At 53.3% G+C, this 10,633-nt stretch overlaps 1 protein-coding gene across 1 annotated transcript in view; it reads right to left on the bottom strand.

The window, feature by feature from the left end:
- The window catches only part of Trim29 (tripartite motif containing 29), a 24,915-nt gene extending 14,846 nt beyond the window's left edge, over positions 1-10,069 (bottom strand). Inside the window, exons 1-3 of the mRNA XM_004636403.2 lie at positions 9,151-10,069; positions 1,082-1,177; positions 111-344 (exon numbers count right to left, since the gene is read on the bottom strand). Coding sequence (XP_004636460.1) covers positions 111-344; positions 1,082-1,177; positions 9,151-9,954 — 1,134 coding nt within the window. The 5' untranslated portion in view covers positions 9,955-10,069. The remainder of the gene's footprint in view (positions 1-110; positions 345-1,081; positions 1,178-9,150) is intronic.
- Between the last annotated feature and the right edge of the window lie 564 nt (positions 10,070-10,633).

Raw genomic sequence — 10,633 nt, 5'->3', positions numbered from 1 at the left:
AGGGTGGGATAAGGTTGGGTGGGGTGAAGTAGAGTAGGGTGGGATGTCACGGGATGGGATGGGACAGGACAGGCACTGGGGACTTGAGTGGTGGAGGGCTCTCCTCTTACCTGCAGAAACAGCACTGAGTCACTGATGCTGTGTAGCTGATCCCGGGTCTGCTTGTCCTCATGCAGCACCTTGGCCCTCTCATCCAGAGCATCCACAATAATCTTTATTTGGTCCACAGCATCCTGCTCCCGCTGCTCCAGTGCAGCCCTTACTTCCTCCTTCTGTTTCTCCAGGTCCCGCACTAAGTCCCGGAAGTTCTGTTCCAGGATGGCCTTCTCATTGGTGGTGAAGCTCTAATATGAGGAGAGGGATGAAGGAGGATTCCATTAAGAAAACCACAGCAGAGCACATCTTTAGATTTCAGTCAAAGGACAGGGCACTCCCAGTACCCTAACTCAGCAATGCTGTTTGTCGTGCATCTCATTCAATGGTATCGCCTGGAGGTGCCACCTGCTGGTAGGGTTTTTCACAGTCCATCCTTTCTTATCTACCACAGCTCTTTTCCCTGGGTGAATCATCATATGCCACCTTTCCTTGGCCAAGTAACTCTGTGGACCCAGACATGGACCCATATGTCAGGGTGTATTCAACCAAAATCAAACACCACACAGAACGTGAATTATCGGGCTATGCTCATGGCCTGTCAAAAGCCAATGATTTCAGGCTGCTTCACCATTACTCAAGCTATGGCAAACCCATCTGGCCATAATGGCACAGGTAGAGGAGAAACAGCATGTACTTGGTGGCTGGGTCACCCAGTAAGCAGACATCTGAGGACATCGAAAGATGCAGTGGAGGACAGGGCTAGTATATTTATTTGCTGAGATGACACTTGGTGGCAGTTAAGACCCCACCCAGATGCCTGGCCCAAACAGAAGGGTAACTGGTGGGAATGCCAAAGGGGGCAGAAGAATCCAAAGCAAACGAGTGTGGGATGTCACTGTGGCTGAAACCTGGGGCAGGAGCCATGCCCCAGTTTACCCAGACAGCACATATGGGCAAAGGTACACGGGGGCCTGGAGCTGTTCACCTTGATGCGGTCCTTCTCCTTCTGCCATTTCTCAGCTTCATCCTCAATCTCGATGATCTTGAGCTGCAACTGTTCCTTCTGTAGTGACAGCTCCGTCTGAAGGCAAAGATATGCCAAAGTCAAGGAGAGGAGAAGTGACAGAGCCAGGAGCTGGGCAAAAAATGAATACTCAGGCAGGGCTCTGAGTCTCCAGACAGTCCTTCATTCAGCACATGTTCACCAGAACCTCTTCTATGCCAGGCTCCACACCAGCCACCGAGAGTCCAGCAGAGAGTCAAACAGCATCTGCTGTCTTCTCAGAGCCCTAGGTTGGACATCCTAGCCATGCGTTGTATGGGCTAGACCTCCCTGGCTTCTCTACCCAACATGAGCAACACAATTTATGGGTTTCTTGCTCCTTTGGGAGGACTTGAGGCCATTGGGAAGAGACACAGCCCAGTCCAGGGAGTGTCTCAAGGCAGTAACAGTGTGCAGTGTTTCTCTAGCATGACGTGAGGCTTGTGTTGCAAGCAGCAGCTGGGGTTGCTGCCAGCGTGGACTCTGTCTGGGCAGGCACAACTATAAATCTGTTTACAGGAAAGAGAATACATTTGCAGTTTAGGCAAAAGAGACTTTTACCCAAGGTCTGGGGAAGGAGAAGACTAGACAATGAGTCCAAGAAGGGGGAGAAGTCTGGTAAGGAGAAGCTCTGGAACCCTTGCACAGGGGTATGCAGAGTGCTGGGGCCCAGGGAAGGCTGGGAAGAGGACTATCAAGAATGTATATGTCAGCCTTACATGTCCACACTTGCCATGTTGGGAAAGGCAGCTTCCCTGAGGCAAAAGGGGATTCGTTAAGCCAGTCCAAGAAGCACCTCTTTAGTCCTGTGGGGCTCCTCTCTAAGGGCTCCCAAGACACCTGCCAGTTTGTCCCACCTAACAAGTAGGAAGCCCAAGGTATCTAAGAAAACCTGGGCTCACTCAGGGTCTCCCCACAGCCACTGAGTTTTGAATACAGAGTCCCACCCTTTTCTCATGCCATCTACTTGAAGAACTCACACAATCAGTCAAGGGAAAGAAGACACAAATCATGAGAAGGGGGAGCTCCAATGGCAGTGAGCAGCTGGGCCTGGAGTGTCACCACTCACACATCTGTAAACGTCCTGCCAACCTGTGGGGTGCCCATGGAGAATCAGCTGCAGCCACCCAAGGAACTGGGTGCAGTGGGACTAGAGCTCCACTGACCTTTCTAGAAATGGGGCCCAAAAGCATGCAGAAGGCATGAGGCAGGAACCACAGAGTTCCCCAGAAAGGGAGCCCCTGCTCCGTGGCTGGCCCTTCAATGCCCACACATTCCTGGGCTCTCCCAGCACCAGCACTCTAGAATATTTTCAGCAAACATCTTCCCCACCTATAAAGGCTAGAATCCCCCAGCATGGAAAATGACATCACTGGAGATGGCAGGTTGTCAGCTGTAGAGGAACACAAAGCATGAGGGTATGACTTGGCCTCGTCTTTGGAACAAGGCTGGAGAGAAGACAAAGAGGAGAGAGGGGGAGAAGAAAGACAGTAAGTCCTTGCCATGGTGGTGGACACTCAGCCCTCACCTTCCCTGAGGCTGACAGTCAGACAGCCCAGAAAACAGCTTGGTAGGTCCAGTAGCCCCAAAGCCCCCCGAGAAAGCCATGATGGTTAGTGGACCTAAGCTCGGAAGAAAGCACCAAGAAGCTGGACAATGATCTGCTCTAGGCAAATTTCCCATCCTAAAAATGGAATGTTAGTAGAAAGCCAGCTGAAGGCCAATGTTGCTTTGTAACTGAGACTTTCTAGCCCACTTCGGGGGTAGAAAAGTGGGCACTTGGGTTTCCCACCCTACTTCACCACTCTCAGAACAAGCTCTAATGGAAGACAGAAAACAAAGACACCCTCCTCCCACCCTCAGGCTAGGCCCAACCCCAGTAAAGACCTACCACAGAGGGGAGAATAGGCCACCTTTCCAAGATGAGAGCTATGAGAGGGTCTAGGAAGAAGCCTGACCAGAGCACAAACAGGGAATCCAAAGCTGGACTCCTGTCACCAGCAGGAGGCCTTTGCTAGGTACTTAATTTTTCCATGCCTTAGTAGCCCCATCTGTTTCATGGAGTCAGGAAGAGAATCTCCCTCTGAGGGCATGAAGACCCCAGAAATTACCTGTTGCAGTGCTGGGTAATATCACAGCCACTGGAAGAGAAGGCAGAGAGACAGGCGGGTTAGAGGGCATAGGCAAGAAAGGGCAGTGGGCAGGTGTGCCCAGATGAGGTCTTGGAGATGTTGAGTGGTAAGGGTGGTGTATGTCATTATACTGAGGTCTGGATGTCATGTGGAACCAGTCCAGACATAGAGGGCAGAGTTGAGGACATCACAGAGACTGGGAGGTTAGACAGTAAAGTGAGATTACAAAATAAAAGCTTAAGACATAGATAACAGAAGGATGGAAGATCTTGAGAGGACAGAGACAGGCAAAGGCGTTGAGGGTGGGCTAAGGACTTGACCAGAGAAGGTGGAGACCAAAGAGTCAAGTGCCAAAGGGAGCCGTGGCACCCAGGGGACATGTATTCAGAGCTGTGTGGCCAGCTTGTGGGTGAGGAAAGGTCTTGTCTAGGTGACCATGGGCTTGCAGACTGAGAGGAAGAGAGGAGGAACTGAGCACAGGGATTGGTACAGTGTAAACCATGAAGCATCTAGGCCAAGGACAAAGAAGGGCCAGAGCCTTGGGAGTCTGTCCCGTGTAGGATGACATAGGAAAAGCGCAGCAGGCCAGGTGAGGCCTGGGGAGAAGAGAAGCTGGTCTCGACACAGGTGTAGGCAGGGGCAGAAGTGGAGCCGAGCTGTCTGCAGCAGTGGGTGGAAGACTTGGTCAGTGATGAGGAGAGATGGGGCCTCCTCTACTGAGGGCGCTCAGGAAGTCAGACACAGGCTGGGAGGGGCCTGGTGCCCACAGTGCAGCTGGCAAGACCAGACTAGCAAGACCAGGGCACGGTGAGCTCTTACAGAGAACCCGGGACTAGGAATGGGTGCTGCTCAAATTGTCCTCTCTCATTGCTGTTGGGAGTGCTTGTGATAAGAGCTTTATGGATCTACTGCCTATCTGTTCAGCTCTTGGCAATTCTTCCTGTACAAGAAGTAATGGAACACAGGAAGCTTCCCAAGGCTGTACTAGGAGAAGGAAGGACAGGTGCTTTAGTTGCTGAGTCTCTATCGTGTGCCAGGAATCTCCTCCAATCTGCAAATCCCCCTTGTGGAAGTCAGGAGTGGTATCCCCACTGTACAGATGCAGAACCAAGACCTAGAAGGACTCTACAGCATGTGTGAGTCTTCACTGTTAGAAACAAAATGGACAGCGCTTACATCCTGTCCTGTGGCCTTCAGAGGGACCCCCAGGGCAGGAGCTCTGCGCTCTCCTGAACAGAACTTCCCCTTCAGGGAGCTAAGCTAAGCTAAGTCACACAAGCTCCCTGCCCCTCGGAGACTCTTCTGCCTCCCTTTCCCTTTCCATTCCCTCTCCTGAGGCCCCAGCTTTCTTCCTCCTGTTCTCCCTCCTCCTGTGGAATGTGGCTCAAGCCCTGGTGTCTGACAGGGCCTCAGCTCCCTGCAGGCCCATCCCTGCCCACAGCTCCCTCCTGACTTCCTCATCCTCCCCACTTCTTTCCCTTTGCCCTGCCCAGGCCTGTCTCTGAATGCTTCTTTTGTTCCTTTCTCCCGCACTCATCTCACTCTCTAGTGCCTGGGATGGGCCTTGCGTGGGCCACTCTACCTTAAGATCTTCTGGCCTTGAGTGAGCAGAGGTTTTCCTGAGAGTAGAGGGGTGGCATGGCCTGCTGGTGCCTAGGCCTGGACGGGGCCATTGGGTGAAGACAACATCTGAAGTTCACCAGGACAGGTGTACTTGTAGCTGCCCCCAGGAAGGGGAGATTGGCGGTGATTTTCCCGGGGCCAACATTTAACTACATGGGCCAAGGGCTGTGACATTTGCCAAATGAGCTAGTTAATTGCCAAATTTGTACTCCCAGATATGTGGTAATTATCTGGATAAGAATCTGAAATGCTGGAGAGTTTGCCTCATCTCCACTCAGATGTCAAACAGCCAGGGTCAGTCTGCCTTTTGACTGGAATCTCACTCTTTCTCTGCTTTCCACAGCCTCGGGTCAGGAAAGATATAAACTGGGGCAAAAAGCATCACCCTGGCCTTTCCATGTCATATGGGCCCTGGCAAAGTCACCTCACCTCCCTTGGTTTCCTGGGGTGACCCTGGATGTCTGGTCCCCACCCTGGTTACACATTGCAACCCCTGAGAGAGACTTGTAAGTGTACAAGGTCCCAATCTCGTGAATCAAAATCAGCACAGCAAGACCTGGGACTCTGTTTCAACGAGTCATCCAGTGATTTCAGCTGAAGGCTGCTGTGTGGAAGCCTCTGGGCTTGGGCCTCCCAAGGAGAACTTTCCAATCCCAAGTAGAAAAAGGATTAAAAGAGTGAGGAGAAATCCCAGCTCCCACACTCCCCAGCGCTGGAACTTGTATGACTCTCGGCACCTTGGAGCCTGCTTCTCCTTCTACAGAACCAGTGCAATGCTTCTCCCACACCATCCCCACGAGACTGCCACATCTGCAGCTTTGCAAATCCACAGAGTGACACCTGGCTCACGCATGGCTCCATACACACTGCATTGGCATCGGCCCCCCGCCTGCCTGCCAGTCACTTTCTACCCCTGTCCCCTGTCTCTGATCTTTTATTTGATTGTTTCCCTTCAGCTCTGGATGGGTCATCCCACCTCCTGGGTCACCCCTTGTCCCAGAGCAGATGCCCTCCCTGCGATTGTCTAGGATACAGCACCCTGGCTGTTGGTCAGGCTCCTTTTCCCAGGCCCCGATCCCACTGCCTCAAACGGTCTTTATGCCCAAAGTAGCACTCAGAAACCTCAGGACCAGGACTTCCCATGTCCACCTTCCTGAAAGAAACGGGCAACAAGAAACCAAGCCATGCGGCATGGCGAAGGAAACAACCTGAGACAAATAATGGAGGAGAGTGGACAAGGCACACAGCCCGAGCCTCTCCAGAGTGAAGCTTGTAGCTGAGTGTCATCGGAACATGTCTTATTGATGTCAATGGTGCTGTGACCCTAGTCACAGGCCAGACGCAGCTCAGAGCAGGGCCACCCAGAGGGGGGTCCTAGTGTCTTGATATACTGCAACAGGAGGGACTTGAGATAGAAGAAAGAGCCACTTGACCTAGTCGGGAGAACATCCAGTGGCAAAGGTTGACCAGTGGACATTTATGGGATTCCTTGTGACATCAGAAGAAGAAGGAGAAACATCATGCTTTAGGGTCAACAGGAGGAAAGAACTATAATGTGACACCAAGGGACCTTTTTCAAGCATGGCCTCTGCTCAGAGTCAGCAGGTACAGCCAAGGTGAGGATGTGGGCACTCAGGGCCAGGTGTGCCATCTGCAACTTGATGCCACTCACCCAGATGAGGCTGGGCACTCCACCTGGCCTTCACAGACAGGCCTGCGGAGCAGGTTCTGCCCAGGCTGTTTACACAAAACTGTATGTGGGATGATGTTTGGGTCTGCAGGAGTTGCCTCATAGGATGCCAGGACTGATACATGCATTTACTCTGGCCCATCAACCCACTCCCCTGGTTCTGTGCTGGTGTCGCCCATCCAGCATTCCAGCAGATGTGGGTCTAGACGAAGTACGTCAGCTAAAAATCCTGGCTCTCAGCCCTGCTCTTCCTTGCCTATCTCTGTGCCGCAGGCACACAGTCATGTATACGCACACGTACTCCTACAGGCTGTACCACCATCATGTCACTCCAGTAGGTCAGGCATCTTTCCTAAGGCACATGTATTCCAAATCCTGCCCCCTCAGTGCCTTTTCCCTGAGGTGTTCTCAAATGTTAGAAGAGGATTTTGGGAGCTGCTCCATCTTGAACCAGGTTCTCGACTGCTTTCTCTCTCTGGGCCTGTGTCCCCCCATCTGCAAGGTGAAGGGAGAGACCAGTGTGGCTGGCTGATGCTCCATCAGGCCAGGCATTCCATCTCTGTGATGTGTTGCCTACCCACAGCTCCTTCTCTGTAAATGGAACAGCGCTCTCCAGTGTTGCTTGGCTGAGTTCTGCCTCCTGACCTACACTGTGAGTCCCCAAGGACTATCTGAGCCCTACATCAGCCCCTGAGCCAGAACTTGCAGTCAGAGCTCCTGATGACTCCAAATGGGGCTCCTGAAACCCTCCTGCCCACCAGCACCACCTTTTTAATGAGCACTTGTTTCAGATATCATCTGGGTCCAAATTCTGTGTAAGAACAGGTTGATGAGTGCCCTTGGCTTGCAGTAGAGGTGGGAACCTGACCTCTGCCTCCTGGCCACCCCTTTGCTCCTCCTCTCTCTTCACTCCTAGGCTTAGAAGACTTTTATAAGAACCCTACAGGGCTGGAGAGATGGCTCAGTGGTCTAAAGCACCTACTTGAAACAAGCTTGGCAAAGCACAAGGACCGCGGTTCAATCCCCCAGCACCACATGCCAGCCAGCCCCGCCCCCTGGTGGGCTGAGCTGGCCACACACACACACACACACACACACACACAATAAATAAATGTAATAAATAAAAATAAATAAATATTAAAAAAAAGAACCCTACAGTTCCTTGAGATAATTTGAAAATCAACAATCTAGCCCAACCCCCAGGAAGCTGAGACTGAGAATGGAAGATTCTTATCCACTGTCTTACCGCTAGTTATAGGCAAAAATGCAGCCTAAAACCCAGCCCGAGGCTCTGTATTGTCTTAGTCACTGTGCCCAGAGATGACCTGTCCCTTTTTCTGTTTTGGCTTCCCAAGTCAGTCCCCTAAGCATGAGTTCCATGGCCCCTGCCTCATCTGTATTGTCAGTATGAACATGCGCTTAGACACAGGAGAAGCTGGAGATATCTTTTGGGACACTTTGGAAAGGATCGTAAAGGTGATTGCATCTCTAACTTATCCCTCCCTGCCCAGAGGAGTTGGCGAGAGGCCCAGAATGAACAACAAGATCAAAAGACCCAGCGGGAAGGACCCTGTGCTGCCCCACTCTGTGGGTTGCAGAAGCTCTTAAGCCGGCCAAGTCTCTTGCACTGACCACCAGGAAAGTTGGCTCTGGGCAACCTTCTGCAGCCAGGAGCTGTGGAGCTGTGGCAAGAGTGGGCCCAGCATGCTTAGGTAAGAAGCCTCGGCCACAGCTGGCCCTCAGCTCAGAGCACCTTCCCCAGGTGTGCCACCCCCACAAGCCTCCACTTGCCTCTGTTCTTCCCCATAGAAATAATGCACAACCACATACATAGAGTTAGGGAGACCCGTGCATGCCTCACACAAACAGGCAACAACCACACACACAGGAAGCACACACACTAGTGTACACCCATACCCACACACACATACACACACTACCATCTTCAACATTGGTGTCCCCCACAGGCATAGGCACGTCCCACTTACCTGTAAGCAGGTACATAAAGTGCACAGGGACCCCCAGAGAGGACAAAAGCAGGGAGGGGAGTAGATGGACTGGCTGGAGAGCAGCAAGAACAAGCAGCCAGTGTTCTGCAAATGCAAACCAAGGTGCCAGCAAAAGGGACATTCCAGGGACCCCCAGTACTCTTCCAATGACTCCCTCACCTACAACCCACCTTGGGAACAATTCTCTTTGAACAGAAAGAAAAAAAGGAAGGGAGGGTGGGAAAGAGATTCCACATAGGCAGCACCTAGAACCGAGTTCTGTGCACTTGGGTCTTACTTTCTGCCTGACTTGAATTTATCCTAAGGCATTGGACAGGCCCCCAGTCCTTTCTGAGCCTCTATTTGCTCATCTAGAAAATGTCTCTCTCCCAAGACCTTAGGGGCTGGGAAGTCACCTCTGCCCTCCAGGCTGGGGGTGCAGAGAGCAAAGAAACATTTTCTAAAAGAGCCAAGCACCTTGGAGATTAAGCCCAAACCCTAGTGACCAAGGTATGTGGGGGTGGGGCGTGGGGTGGGGGCTTGGAACTCCCCTGAGGGAAAGTGGGACCCAGACATCACCTCCTTCTCAGCCTTGGCCTCTTCCACCGTCACGGTGCTGTGGTTCTTGTGCTCCTGGAACATGCAGAGGTAGCAGATGCAGGTCTGGTCGGTTTGACAGAAGAGCTCCATGGTCTTGCCGTGCAGGGGGCACTTGCGGGCCTCGAAGTCTCTGATGGGCTCCAGCAGCTGGTGGTCACGGAAGGCGGCGCCCTCCAGGTGGGGCTTGAGGTGCAGCTCGCAGAAGGAGGCCTGGCACACCAGGCAGGACTTGACAGCCTTCTGCTTGTTGCCGATGCAGGAGTCGCACAGCACCTCCTCCGAGGCGGACTTGGACCGCAGCAAGTGGCTGGACTCGGCCCGCGGGTAGCTGTTCCGCCGGGTCTCGCCCGGCTCCACGATGGACACTGAGGGCTTGCGAGGCTCCGAGAAGATGGACTTGCGCAGCTCCCCCTTCTCAGCGAAAGTGACGGCAGGCTTCTTGGCCCCCAGCTGGAGCCCCGCGTAGGGCGACCTCCTGCCTTCCGCAGAGTCCATGCTGAAGTAGTTGGAGCCCTTGTCATCCACGGACTCCACGAACTGGATGATGGGACGCCGCCACTCATTGCCGGAAAACAGGGCGCTCTTCCCCTCTCCTGCCTTCAGGGCGCTGCCCAGGCTCTTGTTTTCGGCTGCCTCTCCGCCGTGGTGGCCGTTGGTGGTCTTGGGGTCCTTGCCCTCACCCTTGGTGCCATTCTGCAGGCCATCGTGGGAGCCTGAGGGACTGCGGGCGTCCCTGGCTTCTGGGCTGGCCCCGTTGCTCCTGGAGGCGTCTGCGGCTTCCATCGCGGGACACTTGTCGGGTCTCCTTCGGGCTGGCTGGGGCTGCAGGGTGGATGACCTCCTGGGCGGCTGAGCAGGGAGTGAGACCCAGAGCCTGAAGGCCGGGAGACACACCTGTGGGAGGAGGAGCAGGGGAGGAGCAGGCACCGCCTGACCCAACGGGCCAGGGCGAGACAGGCCCGTCAGCCCTCAGCCCGCAGCTTGCTAATTAGGCAGGCTACGCCCTGCACAATCATCCCTAACCCGGTTTTTAAAAGAAGTGTTTTTCCCTCTCTTAGTTTAATTATTTCCACAACTCAGCAACCAGTTGGGCTGCTTCTCATCAGAGAAGCGGGAGCCTCCTTCCCCACAGATGGGCAGACTTTGCCTTGACAAGTAGTGGCCCCAGGGGCAGAAGATGAAATGCCCACAGAGGTCTGTGGGACAGAGGGCTCATAATTGGGTCACATAAGCCAAATAACCTGGATTTAATTTGAGGGCCTGGATTTCAGAGGGCAGTCTCCACCCTGGAATGGTAGAGTTGCTTCTCACCCAAGGGAAGCTCCGAGTTAAGGTTGATTTGGATTTTATTGCCAACTTCCGGGCATTGTCCTTTACGTAAGAGTTGATGTAAGTCTCAGTGCAGTCTGTTGGATCCTGCCTTTCTAACAGGTGAGGAACACGGGGCTCTAAGGAGACAATC

Source organism: Octodon degus, unplaced genomic scaffold (assembly GCF_000260255.1).
Source record: "Octodon degus isolate 3935 unplaced genomic scaffold, OctDeg1.0 scaffold00080, whole genome shotgun sequence".
Classification (NCBI taxonomy): Eukaryota; Metazoa; Chordata; class Mammalia; order Rodentia; family Octodontidae; genus Octodon; species Octodon degus.
This window is presented reverse-complemented; position numbering and strand designations above follow the sequence as displayed.